The 23,299-nt window shown below is 36.3% G+C and overlaps 1 protein-coding gene across 2 annotated transcripts in view; it reads left to right on the top strand.

Moving 5' to 3' along the window:
* The window catches only part of NSMCE2 (NSE2 (MMS21) homolog, SMC5-SMC6 complex SUMO ligase), a 208,997-nt gene that overhangs the window by 29,253 nt on the left and 156,445 nt on the right, over nucleotides 1–23,299 (top strand). For both annotated transcript variants that reach the window (XM_069466000.1, XM_069465999.1), the window contains one exon: nucleotides 9,492–9,598. In XM_069466000.1, the coding sequence (XP_069322101.1) occupies nucleotides 9,492–9,598 (107 nt within the window). The remainder of the gene's footprint in view (nucleotides 1–9,491; nucleotides 9,599–23,299) is intronic.

The raw sequence follows: 23,299 nt of genomic DNA, 5'->3' as shown, positions 1-23,299 counted from the left end.
TGTGTTGCCCAAGCTGGTCTTGAACTCCTGGCCTCAAGTGATCCTCTTGCCTTGGCCTCCCAAAGTGCTGGGATTGCAGGCGTGAGCCATTTGTGCCTGGCCCTGTGGATTATGTTTTAAAAGAATAGATGCCTGTGGCTTGGGATTCATGGTGCTTGTGATGACTGGCAAAGATTGATTTCTATGATTTTATTAATCTAAAATTCATTATAGAATTTATTTCAAGCAATATTTTGAGCTATACCATTACTGTGGTAGTTTATAGACTATTAATACATTCTAAGGAAATATCTGTATAATGAAAGATGTCATGGTTACCATCACTCGGAGGTAGAGCCATTTAAGTCAGTCAGTCAGTCTTTCTCTTTCTCTCCCTTAACAGAAGATAATATTTAGGAGAATCTCTTTAGGTAGAGAACAGATGATTCATTACTTCATGGCTTTTGCCTGAAATGTATTTTACTTATTTCTGTTCAGACACTGTGTCATGTGCCTTCCGTGGTAACTTTAAGTCAGAGTCAGGTCAGTCATAACTCCACCATTTGTTAACCGTGTGGCCTGGGCTGGGGCAAATGGTGTAGTCTCTGTGAACATCTGTTTTCTTATGTCTACAATATGTTTAATAATAACTAACTCACACTGTTGTAACAGGGTACCGAACGAGGTAGTATGTGCAAAGTGCCTGGCATGTGCTCAGTGCTCAGGGAAGATTTGTCCCTTTTAAAAATCTTTCTTTTTCCTCTGTTCCTTCCTAGTGTTTTTGTTTGACCATTTATACTCTACTTAGTCTCTGTGGAGAGGAGTGAGGGCATTTGTTTAGCCTCTGTACTCAGTCTGGTGAGCATCTGACAAACACTCATTCTTCAAGACATAATTGGAATTTACCCTCACCTGTTAAACCTTTCCTACTTTCTGTGAGCAGTGTTAACTGCTCCTTCCTCTTGCTTCAAGGCATTTTTCCCCTCTGCCTGACATGTAGTAAGCGCTCAATAAACAGTTGCTACATAAATAAGTTTCTGAGCTTGAGGGAGGGGTGCTGTGTTTACAAAACTTCTCACTGAGCATTGCAGTCTTGTGATTTCAACTTAGAGCTTTGAAAGTCAGTAAAAACAGCTGAGAGTTAAGGAGATGGTCTTCACTTGCTACTTTTTGGTTCCAAGGGCAAAATGATTTCAGTATTTAGGCTAATTATATTTGCAGAGTAGTTATCTTTTCTGTAATCAGTATAATGGCAGATAATATTTTGTTAGTGCTTACTGTGGGCTAGGCCCTCTCCTGATCATTTTGCCTACATTATCTCATTTAGTCTTTATATCAGCTTTATGAATTAGGTGCTACTATTATTGCACCCATTATGCAGAAGAGGAAACTGAGACTTGTCAAAGTGACTTGCCAAAAACTACATAGCTAGAACGTAATATAACATAGCCTAGATTTGAATGAACTCTGATTTCAGAGCTGGCTTTTTCAGTTACTGTATTATACAACTTTGTTCTCCTGTATTATTCTGATAAGGGACTTGCATAGATAGATAAAGTAAAGATGACCATAAAGGTGGCTATTGCTTGAGGATTTTTCCCATGGTCACTGTGTTTGTAAAAAACCCAGCTGCTTACTACCTTGTGTCATGCATTCTTAGACTCTTCACTATGACTTCCAGTGGGTGGCAGTTATAAAATTTTTACCACACTAATATCTATGTGGAAGAATAATTATAACTTTAAAGTAGACTGTAGTGAGAAGCAACTAGGTTTCCATTAAATATTGCTCAAGCAGTGAATAAGTCATTAAATTCAACTCCTGATGAATATATGATTGCTTAAGATGAAGCTGCCAGGAAAAACATACACACACACACACACACACTCATAGAGGTAGGTGTATGTGTAAATATGTGTTGCTAGAGATAGTTGGAGCTGTATTTTCAGACAGGAGGGGTATTCTTTTTGTTTTTTTGGTAGGGAGGGGTCGAGTGTGGTTTACACTGTCATTTGTTTGAATTTATCTAAAAAGAATAAATGCCTTGTTTACAAGAAGAATCAAGTTTTAATTTGAAGAATAAGTATTAGGAAATACTTATTTGTCTATTTTAGAAAGTAAAATCTCCTTGCTCTGTATGTCTCATTTATTGTAAAAAATTTAAAATACAGTCAGGCAATTCCCTGCCTCCGTTTTTTCTTACTCCTTGAAAAATGGACATATGTAATTTATGACATTTAATATTTATCAGATTCTTCTGAGTATATGAGTCATGTTGAATTGTCAGCACCCTTGTAAGAATACTAAATGTCTGCTTTGTCTTAGCCTGGTATTTTACTAATAAAACACACAGAGTCGAATTTAGTCAACTATATATAATTGGTGCTGTTCCTGTTTGGGCATGCCTGTACATGGCTTTGTAGAATAAAAAACACTTGATTCTGCAATTTCTATTTGTTTAGGACAGAATTTCAGGAAACAGCTTGGCCATGGGCAAAACTATGCAGTTGAATCAGAGACATAAAGTTAGAAGGGATAAGTAAGTGAAATTTGTCTTGAGGGTGTTCCTCTCTAATACACACATATACACACACAGACACACACATATACGCGTGTCCTGTTGTAAAGAAGTTTTATGGACCTATAAGGTATAAAATATTTAGTTCTGCTCTAGAGATTAGGGAGGATTCTGGACAAGGACCTGTGGCTGAGAGCATGGGAAACAGCAGAACAAAGCAAAAAGACATCTGGTTGTGTAATGAGGTAGTGTAGAGATAGATGTGTGTGGATATGCTAGGAGAAAGAGGGAGGAAAGGCATCTTCATTTTTATGTCTGTTTCTACTGAAGACCTGGGGGATGATGAAGGATTTTATTTGGCTCTAGGTTCCATGTATTGCAGGACCTGTTTCATCTCTGCTTCCCAAACATCAGTGCTGGGCCTCCGGCAAGAGAGTTTATTTCTCTCTAGTGCATGCCTTAGGCTACAACTATAGGACAGCTGTGGTTAGGGAAGGGCCCTATTTAGAATAGTTGGTCAAGAAGCTAATATGCCAAGATAAAGAATCCTCTGCTCCCTCATTTGCTGTTGCTTTTTAACTTATGGCCTAGAAAATGGCATTCTACTGAACGAATACATTATGAATAGACCCTAGACAACATTGGAACTAGCTGTCAAGTTTCCATGCTGTGCTACACAAGAATGACCATATTGCTACAGGTTTACTACCTACGTCTTTTTACCATAAAGGGTCTGGAATTTGTCTTACTTGAGAGTCTACATATATAAAAATAGCTAGTTTGTCCCCTCCTTTCCTTTCCTTTCTTAGACCTATCTCTCTCTTCTTCATTTTGCTCCTGGCCTTTTACATTTAAGACAGCCAATGTTGATGGTTACTATTTTGCTTTCATATTTGTTCCTGCCTCAGCCATCCTCTTCCTTGCATTTGAAGTTTCATGAATTTTGTTTTCAGTTGAATTTGATTACAACACTAAATTACCCATTTCTGCTTAATGTTGTACTGATCGTGTAACTTTAATACCTTCTCAACGCTTCAAGAAGAATAGTAATGTTGTAGTTACAGTATTGGTGTTAGTGGGTTTTGACATTGAGTAACATGATGTGTCTAATGAATAGTGTGGCTGCTTACATTGCATAATTACAGGTTTGTTTGACTTTAGGAAAATCATATGCAGACCCCATGTGGAGACTTTTTATGTCAGATAAGTATCAGAGCACTTCAGTCTAAAAAGAGCCCTTCAGTGATTATCATTCTTTGTTTTTCTAGGATTTGCTACTGAGTAGGAAAAACCAGACTGAAACAGAAACCGTCTTTAAGGCTGTGTTTAATTCTGTGGCCCTTCCTGGTCTAAATAATACTTGAAAGTTCTTCAGGTAACGCTGTTGTCCGTCCACAGTGGTTTGGCACAGTGTTTGGGATGGTGCTGACCAGGGTCATTGGCACTGGCTGGCACTTATAGAAACAGCTAGTATTTTTATAACTGTAAATAAGGGATTGTCTGTACCCTCTGGACTAGATTTGGGTGGGGGTGGGGGCATATTTCAGCTAGTTATTTTACTAACTTCTTGGAACAATTTCTTAATTAGTATACCAGGTGACAGGTCTCTCAGGGTCACTAAAGTCCCCCATGAGACTTCTCCTTATATTTATTGGCTTGTAAATGAATGTTCAGCTATGTTTACATTCATTGATAAATGATAGCAAGGGCTGACTGTAATACACAAATGCTCATAGAATGGCACAGTGAAGAAATTTGAATATTCCTAGCCTCCCCAGACCCAGAGTTATAATTAATAGAAATGATTTTTGACTCTGAATTCTACTCAGAAGTATCTCTGCAATGCAAAGCCTTCGAGGACTCTTCCTTTCCCCTTGAACATGTCTCTCTTGCTGTTGGTTTGCTGCCTGGTAGTTAGTCTGTAGCTGCTTTCATCTCTGCTGCCAGTGCTCTTGGCCTGGTACAGGCTTAACCTCTCAGCATCTGGAGTTGACTTAAAAATTCTCCTAGCATTCAGTCGGTGAGTTGGTTGCTTTTATAGCACCTCAAAATTAGCTTTGCTGATGGGAAAGGTCACTCTTTTCACCAGTTAAAACTTCTTAATCTTCTAAAGGGGAAAAATCATTTTTATTTTCTTTTTTCTTTTTAATCGGTGTCTTCTACTTTTGGAATTTGGAAAGGGTTCCAGGACCAGATCTGATAGTCTTTGAGTGGCATTGCCCCATGTCCTACTTAGAAGTTTTGCTTTATGCTAACAGACTGCCAGGGAGCTGAGCTGAAGCCTTTGACTTTTTCCTGAAGGTTTGTTCCCTGGATATTCATGGAGGAGTTAGGGGGCTCTTGTCCTTCTCCTAGTGTTTAAACACCTTTCTGCACAGATGGGCGAGGGTACAGCCTTTGCAGTTAGGAAGCCTGAGTTGGAGGCCTGGCTCTGTTGCTTGCCATCTTTGTGGCTTGAGTAAGTTGCTTCAGTTTTCTCATATGTAAAGTGGAGTTTAAACTACCTATCTCTTAATATTGCTGTGAGGTTTGATGTGAATATGACATGCTCGGCACAGTGCTGACACATAATAAAGTGTTCACTAATTGTTAGCTACAGCTATTTTGTGTATGTGTGTGTGTGTATACACACACACTTATATACAAAATCTATATTTCATTTTTGTCATTACTTTCCATGCTTTATTATCTGCACCAAACTTCTCTAATACCAGGTTTGCAGGGGTGTGTTAAAGTAATGCTTTACTCTGTAGGGTCATCATTCTGTGAATTTTAACATCTTATGTGTGATTTCTTCTCTCCTCACCCCTCACCCCATGCTGGTGCCAACTTTTTTATTATGGAAAAATCACAATGAAAAATAATAGGGAAATGTATTTATATCACATGTCCTTTTTACATTTTAAGTCAATCTAATACCTGTGGTAGGACAATTTATAGTTTGGTGAAAGAATTTTCAAATGTATGAAGTAATGGCCTTAGACGAATATTTAAGGAAGAATTGCTGTAGTTTTTTTTTGGATCCCAAGAACACCTAAGGCATCATTCTTGCCCTCAAATAGAGTAAAATCTCTTTGGAGAAAGGAGGCAAATTCAGAAAAGAAAGGCAAGACTGTTTATGGTGCCAAAATATTGAGTTTAGGTGTTAAGATAAATTAAGGAAGGAGGAGTTCCTTCTAGGCTGGTACAATTTAAAAGCAGATAGGGCTTGAGCTCGGCCCTTGAAGGGTGTGTGATTTAATTTGGTATAGATTCTCAGGGAGCGTTTTCAGTGAAAGAGCAGGAAAATTTTGATATTGGGAACTTACACTGTGGGATCATGTAGCAGGGAGCCTCTGGCTGGTCAGTCCCTCCACACCCACCCCATAGTAGGCCACTTTGTGGCCACTTTGTAGTCAGCAGCCAGCTAACTCCGTTTCTGTGTTTATCCTTTTTTCCCCTCCAGAAGTCTCCAGGATTTATTTGGCCTGTTGGCCTTTTCCATGCTGCACAGTGCACTTCTTTCCCCACCTCATTTCCTTTGTAGAACAGGACACAGATTCCTTAAGACTTCCCTAGCCAGTGTATCTGAAACACACAAGTCAGGTTTTTTAAAAAAAAGGTTATTGTTGCAATAGGGAAATAAGAGTTAAAAAGAACAATGAAAAGAATCACAAAAATCATTTTAAAATGGCTGTGGCATGTTGCTACTTGATACAGATGTTCTCATGACTGGTCTTCAAGATACTATTGGAGGAGTCTCTTCTAATTCCTGTCTTAGGTAGCCGGTCTCTCCAGCCTGGAGCGGCAGACCAAGACATGCTGACTGTAGTTATCTGACTGTGCATGCAGTGCTTCCAGGTGTGCTGTGATTCTAAGTTCATTTCAGGACTACCTTCCCGGTCTCTTCTGGTGTTTTCCCTTCCCTTTGTTGCCTCAGGCTGCACTATTCTTCCCTCGTGTTCTTCAGCAGCTTGCCCCAACATTCTTGAGTCCTGGAGCCTGAGTTGAGGCTGCCTGTAAGCTATAGTTGGCCTCCAAGTATTCTTCCTTTAAGCTTCATGCCTTCAAAATTGACCCAGGCCTGGCTTATTTCCTGCTTTGCAGGAAGGTTTCTTTGGCCTTGTATTTCAAAGCACTATCTGGTTCAGGTCTTCCTAGCATCTATGAGACCTTGGTAATGAGAACCATCATCCCATTTATTTTATTTTGCAAACTTTTATAGCATTTGAATGTCTCTGGCACATTCTGAATGCTTTAAAAAATTAGCTCATTTAATCCCAGAGGAGGACTGTCATCGTTATATCTATTCCCTCTTATTTAAACCCCTGACAGACTTTCATTTCTTATGCTTCAAAGACTTTCGCTCCCAATAGATATTTTAGTGGGTTCCTGTTTAGATTTGGGGTACCTCTAATTATTGGATTTTTGGAAAAGCAGAGTTTATGCTCTTAGTCTTTGCTCAGGTTACTAGCTTTACCCACTTTTTTGACCAGTTCCGGTGTCAGAATCTAATGCCCATAAAATATACTGATCCACTAAGAGAAAAAAAAAAACAACTTTCTTTTAACTAAATAAGGCTTTTGTGAAACCAGGAATCTATTTTTAATTATTTTAAGTGGAAAAAAATTAAATTATAGTTTAACCAAAAGCTCTAACCATTTTACTGAAATGTAACTAAGTATGATAAAATGCCTATATGTAAATCACAATCACACATTAGGATATAAATTGTTTAAAATTTTCTTCCTGGTTAAAAATGATTTTTAATGAACAATTGCTGTGTATGTAGCAACATATGTATGTTGGTATCAGCAATATCTGAGCAGCATGTCTCCTTCGTTGACATTTGGACATTTTAGAAACATCAACCTGTGACTCTGATGGTCTAACAATTTTATTTGGAATATGACCCGAGTCTTTTCTCATACATCATTTTGTTTGGGAATATATACAAAAATTTTTCTTATATAAACATGACACTCTCCCCCTACCCCCAAACAAACTTACATTGAGATATATGTATATTCTCTGCTGTCTGATTATTAAAAGCCAAAAGGTGTTCTACCAGAGCATGGTAACCCGGAGATAGTCTATGGAATATGCTTTATTAAGTGACTATTAGAAAATTAAAGCATAATTTAAAAGTCTAAAAAGATAATTTTTAAAAGCTAAATGTGAATGGATTTTACATGTGATTTGAATATGTGCATTCCCAAATGTGATTTAAGAAAGTCAACTTTTCTTCTCTTTTTGAACATCTCAAATCATTTATTATCAAACCACACTGACACCCTCAGGCCTTTAGGACTGCTGGGGTGCTGGGAACCTTAGAGGGCATTCTGCTTAGTCCAGGCCTTCTTGGGCTTGATGTTCATGTGTTTCCACACTTCAGCTGTGGTGCAGTCTACTTTGGTGACTCCACTGAAGTCAAAGGTGGTGATATGGGGCAGGGTGCAGAGCACGTATTGCCTAAACCCCTTCTCTTCCTCTCTGGGGTCCCCATGGAGTGTTAGGCTCTGGAGCTGAGGGAGGACAGCCTTCCCCAAGACACCGGATGCTGTTGCCATGGTGATAGAGGACACTCAGGTTGAAGAAAGTTGTTAGGACAGGGTCAATGAAAGTCAGGTCCTTAAAAGACAGGTCAGCCTTTCATTCAATTTTTTTTTTTTTTGGTTTTAAAATTTTTATGATGCTGTGTTCTCTTCTTCTGGTCTATTGAATTATATGTTTAGAGCTTGAGAAAAAAATTTAAAAGCACTTTTAAGTACGTTACCTTGCTTTTCTAATCTGCTAGTCATTTTTTCTAGACTCCAGTTCCCTAAGGGTATTTTAATTTTGTAATCATAGTAAGCATGATTGTTTTTTATGCTGACTAATAGATAATTGGAATACTTAAAACATTTGTGGATCTGTTTCTGCTGATTCTTACTCTTGGTGGCTTTTCTTGTGTGTTTAGGGTGTGTGAGATTTTTTTTATTTGTTTTTATTTTTGTTTTAATTTTTGCTTCCAGGATCTGTTCATTATCCTTAAAAATTATTTGTAGAGATTATTTGATACCTAGGATGAAAGTGTCTTCTCCAGAGAGGAGTTATATTTGCATTTGCCAGATACCTGTGGGTACTATCAACCTGAGAACACCTACCAACATCAGAGCTTAGGGGCTTGGGATAACTCAGGTTAGGGGAACCCAGGCTGCAAATCCAGGAGGGCTGCCTTGTGATCAGTTTTTCAGACAGGTTTGTTTTCTCTCCCCTTTCCCCTGTTTTGCTTAATGGCCAAGGCCAACCTCCCTGCAGTCCCAAGGAGCAGGGAGGGATTACTTCTGGTTCATCTTTCTCCCAGGGAGTGAGGATCCAGCTTACTATGGGAGGATATGTGACTTGGTGTTCTGTTGCCTCTATTTCTTTTTTGGTTTTCTCTAGATTTTGCCCTGGTTATTTCTTACTATCTTGTGACTCCTGTTTTTAAGATTTCTTTTTTTTCTTATTTTATTCAATGTTTTTAGTTGTTTTCAATAGGAAGATTGGTACAAATAATCTAGCCCACTGTTATTAGAAGTGGAAATCTTCCTTATTTGCTCTTTAACAATCCTGTGAGGTTTCTGTGGCAGATATATCTATAGATATATATATATCTATCTATAGATATATCTAGATATCTAGATATATCTATAGATAGATATATATATATATTACTGGGCTGCTTTAATGGATGAGAGAATGAGGCTGAGAGAGATGTAGTGACTGATTTAACATCATACAAGTAAGTGGCACAGCCTGGAACTCCTGAATACGAGTCTTTTTCTTTCCACCCCAACCTGCCTTTAAGCCTTCTTCTACTGAGTGTATTCAAATTTTGAATGAAGCTGGCATATGTTGAGGAGTTTTTAAAAAAATATGTCATACCTTTACAAAATTATTTAGACCATTGACTAATGTAAACTATATTGGCACAACTCTTTTCAGATCTGACACTTTAAGTGGAAAATAATTGTAATTTTTTTTCTTTCAGCTGAAGTGAGTAGTGAATATAGTATGGACAAGGCGATGATTGAATTTGCTATAATGGATCGGCAACTAAACCATTATGTAAAAGCTGTTCAATCTGCAATAAATCATGTAAGTTTATACCACTCACCTGGTTATATTTGGTTATAGTTCATTGACCTAGAAATAGAAACATAAAATCAAAATTCTTCTCTAACCTTTAATATTTCCTTATCTTTAGTGTAGAAGCTATTAATTTCCTCTTAATTAAGAAGTCTCATAAAATAGGAATCTTAAATATTTTCCTGGCTAGGCCACTTAGATTAATTAGCATATTAAATCTATTTTTGATTGTCTTGTATTTTTTGGTCTCAAAATTTTTAGTGTAAGCCTCCTTTGGATACGAGTAGATTTTTATAAAATGCTAGCAATTGCATGCAGCTTGTTTTTGTTATATTAGTTTAAACATACAATTGAGACCAGATTTAGTTACTCATTCTCTAGCTTTAACTAATATGCATCTATTGCAAAATTCTTAGAATCAGATAATATGGAAGAATTTTAGAGCAAGTTTAAAAATAAAGAAGGTTGGCATTTTGGTTTTTCCAGAAGCCAAACTTACCTTTGTTGACTCCAGCTGTCACAGGAACAACACATAGGCAGTTAAGGTGGGAACATAGCAACATCCTTTTCAGTAGTACTGTATTGAGTAAGAAATGAGCAATACGATTGCAGTAATATTTCTGAGAAGTCCTTTGTCCTCTCAGCAGTGGAAACTCCCTGTTGAATTGATTTCATATACCTGTGTAGTAGGGTGTCTTGTACTTCTGGTTTCTTTATTTGTCTTTTCTTATTTACAGCTATGGGAAAATTCAGAAAATCAAATGTGTTATAAGATCAGCTACTATTCAGTGGAAGATAAATTTTTTAAACATTGTTTAATACTTAAGCCAATGAAATGAACATTATATGGTTATATTAAAGTTTCTGTGTTTTTAATGGTTAATATTTATTAAATGTAGTATTTATAAGGATATCTGCTTATATCCAAATAATAAACTCATTTAGTGTGTAAAATTCTGATGTTTCTGGCTATTGTGAGTGTTAGTTATGGTCCTGTGAATATTTCTTCTGTAGGAAAATATGAAAATGCCATCATGTTGACTTCATATTTGAAACTGGGTAACGAATACTTAGACCAGAAGCTTTCAGTTCTAACTTAACCCTAGAACCAACCAGTTCCTACTCCCAGAGATTCTGATTTCGTTGGTCTGGAGCAGGATTGGAGCCCCAGTATTTTTTAGAAACTCATTCTAGTATGTATCCAAGGTTGAAAACCACTGACTTAAAAGAACAATGCTGACTTTATAAAGTCAAGTGTTTTTGCTCCCAAAGACCAGAATTAGGCCTATTATATGGATTTATCTTGCTTTAACCCTTACATGGATTATCTGTAGAGTTTATTTGATAGAACTTTCTATCTTTAACTTCATACTGTGCAAATGTAACAGCACAGTGTATATTATAGGTAAGAAAACAAGATTTTGTAGTCAAGAACTTAATGTTGATTTTTTTTTTTCTAGTAAACTTGAGGAGTCATAGATACTTAAGGTATTTTTACATCAAAATTAAACTGTCCCCATTTTCAAGAAACTGAGTAACTTATTAAAGAAAAAATTTAAACACAAAGAACTCCCACCCTCACCCACATTCAATAGTTAACATTTCTTAAATCTTGAGGTCTCATCCCATTACCCTCACCCAACTGCACAGGGAAGATTATGTTTTGGATTTTATCCCACTTTTCAGCCTGAACCTCACACTATACTAGAGTGTTGGACAACTTGGTTTTAGTGGTTCTGATACCTATCAGGAAGGTCCCCGGTGTTTTATAGGAGGAGGAAACATGTTTGTTTTCCTTCTGTGGTGCAAATTTATGCACTATTCAAGCTTGATAAGGTTTCTAAGACCCAAAATTATAAGGGACATAATGGGGATATGACCATTATTTTGAAGGAAATGATGTAGACCACTTTACTTACTCGAAGTTATGGATGTGGCTGTCATTGCTTGTTTTGGTGAGGGATAAAGAGTGAACAGCAACTTGAGAGGGACCATTTCTTTAGAAATAGCAATGGTCTAGGGATAGAAATGATTCCAAAGAAAGAAAGAAACCCTTCCAGCTCTGGTTTTTCCACATTCTATGTTACGGTCCTTGGTCAGGGAACTAAGGAACTTCTTGGAACCTCATGGTCTTTGTCTGTAAGATTCTTGGCCTGACTATTTCACAAGATTATTCTGTCAAGCAGATTAGATAATGTATATCAAAACACTTTGGCATTCATAGAATCTGATGGAGCTATAAGATAGTATATTATTGCAAACCCAGATTTCCAAACAGAACTCCTTAGGAAGGTGGAACAAAATCTTTCTTAAAAGCAAATACTTTGTTTTGGTCACTTTATTTCAGGGTACTTTGGCTTTGACTTGTCCTACACTGGAATTCAAGAATTATCTAGGATTAGGTATAAGCTACTTAAGATACAATATGAGATGTTCATGGTCTCCAAAACAAAGAAATTGTTTTAAATCAGATTATTGAGGGAAAAAAGCAGATAATGGGGCTCCATACAAATTCTATTTAACCCTTTGCTCTTTCGTACACCTTGAGAGTTGCTGTGCTTCCATTACTATATCATTTGCCTAGATTCTGATCTACCCTGTGGTCTTTCTGTTTATGAATTTTCACATAGTCATAGAAAGTAAAAAGAACTTTTTTTAATCATTAAAGAGCATTTGAGTTTATTATTTAAATAGACATCTGTCTTCCACTCTTACCTTCACAAAATTCTGAAGGTGATGCACCTCTGAAAAGGTTTTGAAAGTTTACTTTGGAACCTTAGAGGTATGGGTTAATTTACCAACAATCCCTGGGAAGTCCCTTTGGCAATTAATAGAAGCTCTCAGATTGCCTTCCTTTGTCCTTTGAGAAAATAATGCTACTTTATTCTACAGTGCCTGAAGATTTTATTTGGAATCAGTGTTTATTTCAGTGCTCTGAAACTTAAAAAAAAAAAGGCTAGTTTGTAGAGGGAATATTATGCAGGGAGCACTTACAAAAGTCCCCAATAGTCTCTAAGTCATTTATAAAAACTTTCAGTATAAATGAGTTATATGCCTGTCAGAACTCTTTAAAAATTTCATGTGGCTCTTCGAAGAGTTGCATGTGCACCCTTTGAAGACTTTCAGTCATGATACCACACAAGTGATAAAAGTGTTTTGAAAGCTCTAATGATACACAGATGAATAGCACAGTTACTTCTTTTACCACTATTACTGCCAGGGAAAAACTGTTTTCTCAGTGTCATGCTGAGAACAGAATGATGTTCTGAACTTTAGACTTCTGATGACCTGATATTCCTTCCCTTGTTTTCTAAGCTTTTATTATTTGAGTACATTGAAGGGACACTATTGGCTGTCCTTTTGTTCTCAAATGTTCATAAGGAAGTGAATAAATGTATGAACATTTGAATAAATGTTTGTATTTGAATAAACATTCAAATAGATATTTACTAAGCACCAACGTGCCAGGCGCTTTTAGGTACAGAAATGTAGAAAGTCAATTGGCAAGGCTCTCATTACCTTCACATTCGAGATGTTTGAAGTCTAGAACAGGAAACAAACATTTAACAAAGAACAATACAAATGTTATTTAATTATTCTTGTAGCACAAAGGGAAAAAAAGCATTCAGGGAGACTTAATATAATAACTCAAAGGGCAATAATATCTTGGGGTGGGAGTTGGGAAACACCTTCCTGAGGAAGTGATATTTAAGGTGAAAGTCAAATGAGCATCAACATGGGGAATGTGATAGGTAACTTCTCTGTTTATGTGACTTTTGCATGAAGTGGAACCATCTTATTTCTGATTATCTTGATGTCAGAGTTTCAGAATGTCTTGATCCAAAAACTTAATTTGAGAACTTAGGCCAGAGAAGCCCTACCATTATAAATGGAAAGTTTAAAGTTCATGGAGTAGTTGAGTAACCTACTTTAGGTTGGTCAATGATTCATTCATTAACGGATTTTTGAATGCCTACTATGTGTTTAGCAATGCAAGTAATGACAGTAGTTTATTAAGAATGATTTCATTACTGGTATTCTACTTCTTAAACAGAGGTTACCCCTCTTGAAATGAGACTTTATTGTGTAGTAAATAAACCCAGTCGTAGTACGGTGTGTTTCTGATTCTGTGTTTATGATTGTTTTAAACTAAACCTGTAATCTCATCCTGTGGGATTCAGATACCTGAGGATAGACTAGTAGGGTGGGCACTAGTTTAGTTAAAGGAATCCTCAAATCCATTTTTAGATTTTTTTTCAAATAAGAGATGATAAAAAGTCCGACCACTATCATGAGAGTAGTCTTTGCAATTTTCTTTATAGCCTTAACTCTCACAAGGCAAAAGGATAGGAACCCTGAAGCTGAATGACAGTGGCCTAATAGCTTTGGATTAGTGTCACATATTTGTTGCAATCAGTGATAAAATATACATCCTCTTGTGATTTTGGTGAGCAGTACAGTCCTAGAGTTTAGCAAAAGTAACTAGAGCTTGAGATTTACACCATACTTTGGGATATTTTTTTTTTTTTATCATGATCCTTAATTGTGTAGTTTCACAAACTTTAAATCTTAAAAGAATTGTAAGACTTTACTTGTATATTGTTCTTTTAGTATGTGCTGCTTCAGCTTGTTAATTGATTGGAAAATCCGGAGGATGTATGTTTTTTTCACTTTCCTCTAGTATTATTTCCTACGCTACTTGCATTTTATAGATTATGTGAGATTTTAAAGCATTTCTATTGTATTCTAGCCACATATTTGTTTTTGTTTTTTAAGTAAGTGTTTTATAACAATTCCTACCAAAAGCCTGGTGAAGGAGAATATTTTTTTTTCTTAACTGGAGCAGTTTGGTGCTACATTGGCCCATTTGTGTGGTTTCTTATAAATCAGTTCATAGATTTGCCCTATGTACTGTGGTTTTTACTTGATATGCTAACGTGAGCATTTTATATGCTTTTTACAACTAATATGTTGAGAGTTAGAAGAGTAGAAACACACTTAATGTAAACTGTTGAAACCAAGGCAATCTTAGACATAATAAAAGAATGAGGTGGGTCAAAGGTATAGTTTACCTCAGCTCTGGTGTTGTGCAACTAGTTTTGACTATTTTTGACGTATTACTTCCCTGTGTCTCCTTACCCTTCGCCCTTCATCAACTGGTAAGCTGTCCTTTGTCTTACTTTAAAGTTGCTTTAATATCTACTACCTTAACATGAAATCTTATGGGGTATCTTGCCAGTTGGGAGTTACCATTTTAGTTAAACCAAATTCGGGGAGAATTTGTCACTTAGAAAGGTAATAATTTATTTTATAGTATCTGAAGGCCATTTCTGGGCCAGATATGATTTATTAAATATGATTACCTACTGACCGAATATAGGACTGCACCCCGTGCTTTTAGGCTGTGTGAATCACTGACAAAAGGGGAGAGGGGGGAAAATTAGTTTGGGGTTATAAAACTTGAGGCCAGAAAATTCTGGAACATGAGAGAAATTACTGTTGTCAGCAGAATAGCAGGAAGGTAAGAGATGACAAGGGAGTGTAATTAGTGAAAAGCTCTTGGAGTCAGAGAGGAAAGCACTGGGAGACCATCCTCTTCTCCACTCCTTGTCCCCGACACTTGGCACTCCGCAATGCTGTGTGCCTCTTGTCACAAGTTTTCAAATGAGTCACAAATGAGCCTTTTCATCTACAGGAACATTGCCCAGATGTGGAAAGTTAACAAGAGCAACAGTCAACTTTAGGTATTCACTCTTCAGCCACTTGGCCCTGGAATATGTATGTCTATTTCTGATTATTGGTAATTAATTTCTATTTCAGTGCTTTAGAACTCCCTCTACAATTTTCTCAAATTAAGGTTGTGTTTGCTAACATTTTGTCTAATACACAGAGTTAGGTCTGAATGTAGTATTCTACTGAGTTGCCTCTATAGGAAAGAATCTACATATAAAATTTCTTAGGTTACCAAATAATATAGGTACTAATAGGTGAAAATTCTGTCTCATGTTACATTGAGACTGATTTTCATGGTCACTTTATAGAAACCCATCTAAGTGTTTTGAAGGTATAAGTGTTGGATTTTAATCAGAATTATAAAATGTTTATACTCTACTGGGCCTTACTGTGCCTCTAGTGCAGGATTTCAAGAGTTTGCCTCATAATACTAATTAATGAGAATGTGAGTAAGTATAATAGAATAGGATTTTGTGGTCAAATAAGTTTGGGGAATGCTTGATGAAAAGAATTTCCTTACAGACTCCAAAGCCTTTAATATGCTTTAATGCAACGTGATTCTCCAAAGGAAGGGGATATTCATACATTTCCTAAACTTAGTTAACTAGAAAATCTCTTTGAGGGAGGGATTGATATTCTAAAGAACCCACTTTGGGAAATGCTGCTGTATTCTCAACCTCCTAATTTTACAAAGGAAGCAAAGAGATGGGCCCTGCAGTTCGTTTGTGGTAGAATTTTTGTGGCATCCAGGGAACTAGGGAGTAAGTCAAACTCCCTACCTGAAAGGGCCTTACAGATGCTTCTACATAGAAGGTTAGGAAAGAGCCAGACCTCTGAAAAGAATGCATTATTCCAACAGTGAAAAAGAGGAAGGGAACGTTTTTAAAAATATGCAGTGATTGCTTGGCTATCAAAGTCTATTTGAAGCAAACAAGACCCCTCTGTAGAATGATGATTTGGGAGAGAGGAGAGAAGGAAATGTTTTAGAGGGGAAAGGAAGGGAAGGAGTTACAGCTTAGGCAGAAGGAACACTGCAGTAGTGTGGACAGGAAGTGCTACTGACCCTTGAAAGGCCTGGTTCACTACAACCCTCCGGTTAGACACTGGGATGCCTGGTGTGGTTGTTGAACACCTTGGCCTCAGCGTCACCAGGCAATCCTAGCAGCTAATTGCTTGAATTACTTAAATGATATGAATGTTCTTTAATACAGCAAATTCCTGGTTATTTCTGACCGTGGACATAATCCACATATAGCATTAAACCCTTATTTTAGATAGTCACTTTAGCCTCCTTCTAATATCAAACTTTTCATTGTAATTGGTAAGTATTAAAGGCCTTTTACAACTGTCTGGCAGTGGTGCTTGATGGGCTAAGTGTGGAGAGAAGTAGGGAAATAGATTGAACTGGGGAATAGAGCACTGAATGTTAAGGTTCACTGTAAAATTAATGCATTGTTACAATGTGGAGTTGAAAGCAAAGTGGTCCCCCCTTATCTACAGTTTCACTTTCCATGGTTTCAGTTATTTGAAGTCAGCCACGGTCCAAAAATATTAAATGGAAAATTCTAGAAATAATTTAAAAGTTTTAAATGGTACGCCATTCTGAGTAGTGTGATGAAATCTCACGGCTTTCTGCTTGGTCCCTTCGTCATCACAAGAAGAAGGTTTAGTACAGTACAATAAGATATTTTGTGAGAGAGAGAGAGAAAAAGAGAAGAGAGTACTTACATTTATTTTATTACAGTATATTGTTATGATTGTTCTATTTTATTATTGGTTACTGTTAATTTCTTACTGTGCCTAATTTATAAATTAAACTTTATCATAGGTATTTATGTATAGGAAAAAACATAGTATGTACAGTCCTGTAATACATAACAATGTTATGAATGACCACATACAAGACAGTGGCCCAGTAAGACCAAAATACCATATTTTTATTGTACTTTTCTGTATTTACATACACAAATACCGTTGTGTTACAATTGCCTACAACATTCACTACAGTAGCAGTTTTGTAGCCCAGTAGCAAATAGGCTATACCACATAGTGTAGGTTTGTAGTAGGCTGTGCCATCTAGGTTTGTGTAAGTGTACTCTATGTCCCTGGTGGTCCAGTGGTTAAAAAAAAAAAAAAAATTTATATATATATTTTAAAAGTAAGTGTGCTCTATGATGTTCGCACAATGATGAAATTGCCTAATGGCATTTATCAGAATGTATCCTTGTCATTAAGTGACATGTGAATATATTTATGTAGTAACACCCCTATATCTGGGGTTTCAGGCATCTACTAGGGGTCTTAGAATTTATCCCTCATGGATAAAGGGGAACTACTGCACTTGTTTATTAATCTCATAATTAAGTTGTTCAGTTAATGCCAGTAGTATGGTTAGTCCAATAAAGATAAACCGCTTGACATATATACACAAAATAGCTACAAAATAATTTTAACAGTGAAATAGTTTGACAGAGACAATAAAAACTTGCATAGGAAATTCAGAGTAAGGGAAAAGAGTCTTTGATTAAATTCTGGCTTTTCTGCCCCATAACTGTAAGCCTCAGTTTCTTCCGAAAGTGGGGATGGTAATATAGGTCATAGAGTTCTAGTAGGGATGAAAGTGATAGCATGAAAGCACCTAAAACAGCTCTGTCACATTAATTTGTAAGGTTGCCTAAAATGTTCTGTAAAGGAAAACTCATTTCCCTTGACCAAATTCAAATAGTATCTGAAAAGGAATTTTAAGTTAAAGTTTGGAGAGTAGAGTCACAGCAGGAAACCATTGGGAAAGGCCAGAGATTCTGTTCTTTGAGGGGTGGAAGGAAGGACCTCTTTCCTTGGAAGGGAGTTCTCTGGTAACTGGGGGAGGATGTAGGGGTGGAACTTAGCGCTCATAGTCAGTGTTGTAACCAGAAAGGATTGGGCAGAGTCAGGGGGACTGGGCCAATGCAGAGGACAGTGAGCAGCGTGACAGTTTGGCCAGTTGCATTTGATGTTCCCTGATAGTAACTCTACCTATGTCCGTAACAACAAAAAAGAGAGTGTGCCCTTTAACATATGCCAGTTAATGGTAATGCAGGGATCATTCTAGAGATAAGAACCAGACAACAAAGTAAAAATTGGCAATTTTTAATTCAGGAATAACTTTTGATGTTTTCTTAGATATTTAAGTGAAGATCTGAGGAAATGCAGCTCTAAAATATATTTCTGTGCACATGAATACATTATTTTGCTGTTTATTGAACTGTCTTGCTTACATTTTTAAGTAATTTTTATTTACTTTATTAGTAGTACTCATTTGAAAAAAAAATTGAGAGAGAAAATATTAGATTTATTCTCTGATGTATCATGTACAAGTTGTCAGCTATATGTCAAATGCATAATATCTATAAATTGACAAGTGAGAGGAATAGAAAGAATATAAATGAAGAGCATGAAAATGAATCTTATTTTTTTCAAGCCCCTGTGTGAGTTTGCACCTGTAATGGTAAAGAAAAGCTGTCTCATTCTAAAGTGGAGCTAATGCCTGGTGAACTGTCCTTGAGAGGATGGAGAAGATTCTATTATTTCTCTCTTAGAGCATCAGGCTTCTGGCAGTAGTAGCACTTTCATTCTTTTGTGTCATCACAAACCTGATATTTTAACCACTGGAGCTTTTTAAATTTCATTTCTTTCTGGGCTTCCTTTTCTTTTTTTAATGTTATATAGTACGGCATTCTTTAAAATAGTGAAAATCCTTATGTTTATTTCTCATGGGCTAACATAATGCAGTCAGTTATTATGAATAGTTTTTAATTTAGTGATCTCTTTTATTCTTTGTTTCATGTTAACATCATTTAAATTATCTTCTAATAGAAAGTAATATTTAGAAAGACCAAGTCAGCACTATTTGAAATTGGAAACACTAACCAGAAATAGTGGGACGTGATTGCCCCATGTGATTGATTTCCAGGCATTCTGACTTTCTTGCTTTTTACCTTCCCCTTGACTAACACCTACAAGGTCTTACATGCTTCCCTCCCTGCCTTCCAATTGCCTCAGCTGTTTGTGATTCTTGGGATGGTGTTGGTACCAAAAAGCAAGCCCTCTCTACCCATCAGATTACTCTTGTCACCCTGAGGTTTATTTTAGCCCTCTATGTGAAACAGAAGCCAAAACTGCCCCATGAAATACCAAGAAGGAACTTTACGTGGAGTGAATTCTGGGTATGCTCAGAGGGCCCTTCTCTTGCAAAATCAGAAATTAAACTTGACACATAGGTGTAGTACCATGTCTTATGAAGCCTCAGGAAAAACATTGTATGCTCAGTTTTCTCTTGGAAGAAATTCTTAAGATAGTGCTTAAAGTACCTATAAAGAATATAGATGAAATTAGAATATGTTATACCACATTTTCTGTAATAGTAATGGAAATGCTCTATCAGAATATGAAATTAAAGTGGTTTGCCTTTATAAAGTATCATTTATGATCTTGTTGCAATAATAAATTGTCTGGTGTTAATGTTCAATTTAATTACTGTTTTTTTCAATACATATCCACTGAATAGCTGTGTGACCATAAGCAAGTTTCATAGATCCTTTATACTTGTTTGCAAAATCAGCTTAGTATTATCTGCCCCTGTCTATCTCAAAGTGATTTCTTGTTTGAAAAATGAGATAACGTATGTGAAAGTACTTGAGAGGTAAAAGTGCTATGTAAAGGCAAGGTCTTACTATTCTGTCCTGTTAACTTTTAACTTCTTTCTCTTACCACAAAAGTGTCCACCCATGCTGATTTAAATTGGTGAACTCTTTCTTCTAAGCCACCTAAACTTGGAACAAATGGTAATATGTAACTTTTCCTCACATTTATTTTCCTAACTCACAGCTTAAACTGGAAGGAAAAAATGTGTAAGATTCACATTTACTTTTTTCTTTAATTTAGTCATCTTTTTGGTAAAGGGTTATTCCTGTCCACCCCTCCTCCGTGTGAGAGCTTTGCATAAATCTCATGTAACAGTTCAACAAGTGACTAATGTAGATTGGGCCTGCTTAGTCACTGAGTCACTTTATTATGAAACACTTAAAGTTGAACATCTATATATAACAGTGAGGAAATAATTTAAAGCAATTTATCCTTTCTGATCTGTTGGTTTTAGTGACTAACTCATCAGGCAACAATGGAGAATGAAATTAATGAAAATTCACAAAACTGGGTATAGTTAGCCTAAAAATAAAGTCTAAATAAACTACAATCACTTTTACTTTCCTCTCTCCCTTTTCTAAGCAGTTGGTATTTGTTTGATAAGAGTGTTGTTGGGCTGAGAAATAAAGATCTGGCTTCTAATTCTCGTTCTGCCAGGTTGTGACCTTGGACAAGTCACATAATTTCTGTGCTTCAGCTTCCTCATGCCTAAATGGGGTAATAATAGTATTTGTCCTACATACCTCATTGGGCAACTGTAGATAAAATGAGGTCGTAGATAGGAATGTGTTTGACCCCTCCACCAAAAAAAGTAAAAGGTGGTTATATAGTTATTACAATACTGGCAGTCCTCATCTGACAACCCATTGAGTGACCACAGGACTGAACAGTGAAAGAAGCTTCCTGATTCTACCAAGGAGGATGGGAAGGGAGTCCCTGTTAGCACTTGGAGGAGGAAAAATACATTCCCAGCATTTGGATTATTTTTGAATTGATTCATAGAATGCAGTTTCCCACAGAAATAACATTCAGTGGCTATATTTCCAGGCTAGCCAATAAAAAAGGAAAAAAAAAAGATTTACCCATAAATTGTTCATTGTGATCCAGTTTCTTTAAAGCTATAACAAAGCCCATTTGTAGTATGAATATCAGTTTCGTGTTTGTTTAAAGTATGTTGGAGGACTTAGCCTATGTCTTGGTAAGAGATAGTGAATTCCCTTCTCTTCTGACTTCCCCACCTATTTAATATTTGCTCAGGGTTTACTTAAACCAGATTTGTAAATGTCATCAGTTCATACTCCAGTCCCCTGGCCCTTTGATTAAAAGAATTTGAAACTAACTTTCCTTGCCCCAGCTAAAGGGTGAGAAGCCCTTTTGGATCCTCAATCTCCTTAATTAGCACAGTAACCGTACAAAGTTAAGAAAGGTGGTTATTATTGACTAAGGAAGATTAAGGGACTTGTCCAGGTCACTTGGTTAGTCTCAAGAGGTGGGACTTGAACCTCAGTTTTTTGACATGTAATTCAAGGCTCTTTTAATGACATTTCTGTGTTTCAAGATGGATGTTCATTGAATTCACTTAGAGTTATAGTTTTCAGTTGAAAGTAAAAATGTTTTTATCTAGTCTTGGTTATAAAGTATACATATGATCTTATACATATCTTATTATAAATTTTCCAAAGGTAAAGGTTTGGGAAATTTAGTCTAAACAAAAAGTAGCTCCCCCACTGATTTGGCATGTATAGGGGAGGGATTTTGTTAATATTAAAGGACTATTTGAGGAAGAGAATATTGTTATATATAACTTATATTAAAAAGAAGAAAAACTTCAGAGAAGTATTATTGACCCTTCTAAAACTTTTTGTTTGTGTTATATTTTAAAAGTGGCAGTGATGTGACTATGAAGGAATTTTAGATATTTAAAATAAAATAAAAATGAAACAAACTTTTTTCCTACTTTTAATTGAGATGCTATATGTTTATATTTATTAAAATATTCAGTCCTTTCCATCATAATTGTAAGCCTAGCTCACATTTCTCTAGTGCTGTTATGAGCCAGGCAGTATTTTAAATTGTATTTAATTAACTCAGGTTGAATAATTATTTTCTTCTTGCCAGGTTAGCCTACACATTTGTTACTGATAAATTTTTAGAAGCAGTGAGGGAGAAGTCTGTCCATGGAAGAAGGCAGTGATATGGTCCGCATGTGGCATTGTATGGAACACATAAAAAGGTTTCACTGAGTAGGGGAAAGGATACTGTAGTTGGAGTCAAAAGACCTAGCCTTCTTGCTTCTCCACTAACTGTGACCTTGGGTTATGACTTGTCCTCATAAACCTTCAGTTTCCTTATCTGTAAAAAGAAGACAATAATCCCTCATAGGGCTGTTGCAAGGATTAAATGAGTTAATGTAGATAAAGTACTTAACCCTGTGCCTTCAGAAGAAGTGAGGCTTCTTGTAGTAGGCATTCAGAAAATATTAATTGCCTCTTTTAATCTCCATACCCAAGGTTGTTGTGAAATTAAATTGGAAAACAATATGAAAGCTGTTTTGAAAATTTTTAAATATCATCCCAGTATAAGATACTTTACATTGACTGCTGCCTTCCTCAGCAATTCCAGAGTAAAACATACAGGGATCAAGGGCACTAGATTACAGCTGGAAGACCTAGATTTTACAGGGTGGCCGCCAAATCTGGAAACATAGTGGTTTAGTGATTGATATTATCTTATAATGCATTATGATATAGTATCATGTGTTTCCAGACTTGGCAGCCACCCTGTAGTCTCAGCAGTCCATCACCTCTTAGGGTTTTGGTTCACAGAAGTTATTTAATTTCTCTAAGTGATGAGAATCGAATTATATATATTATTCTAAGAAGTCTCTATAGGTTATGAAGTATCTAACTTTGGCTTTTTTTTCTTTTTATAAATTTTCTGTAATACAGTGGCTTTTTGATTAGGTTGGTGATGGTTAGAATTCATTTGCATTTAGTCTGGAAACCTTTTTTATAGGAGGAGAATTAGAAGGCAAAAAGCATAGCTCTGTTAGTGGGAAGTAGTTTCAAATATCAGAAAGCCATATTATAATTATAGAGAAGGCAACATCAGAGAATTTGATAGGCTGCCAGATTGGAGTGGGTGGAGCAGGTAAAGGATAAGAAGCATTAATAAACTGCTGGGATATTAATAATTCCATAGTCTTTATTGTGTTGTATGAGATATATGTGATAACTAAGGGAAAAGATTCAGCCTCCTATCCTTGGATTACCCTCATTCTGTGCTATAGATATG

This window comes from Eulemur rufifrons, chromosome 3 (genome assembly GCF_041146395.1).
Source record: "Eulemur rufifrons isolate Redbay chromosome 3, OSU_ERuf_1, whole genome shotgun sequence".
Taxonomy (NCBI): Eukaryota; Metazoa; Chordata; class Mammalia; order Primates; family Lemuridae; genus Eulemur; species Eulemur rufifrons.
The sequence above is the reverse complement of the archived record's forward strand: the minus strand, read 5'-3'. Positions and strand labels throughout refer to the sequence as shown.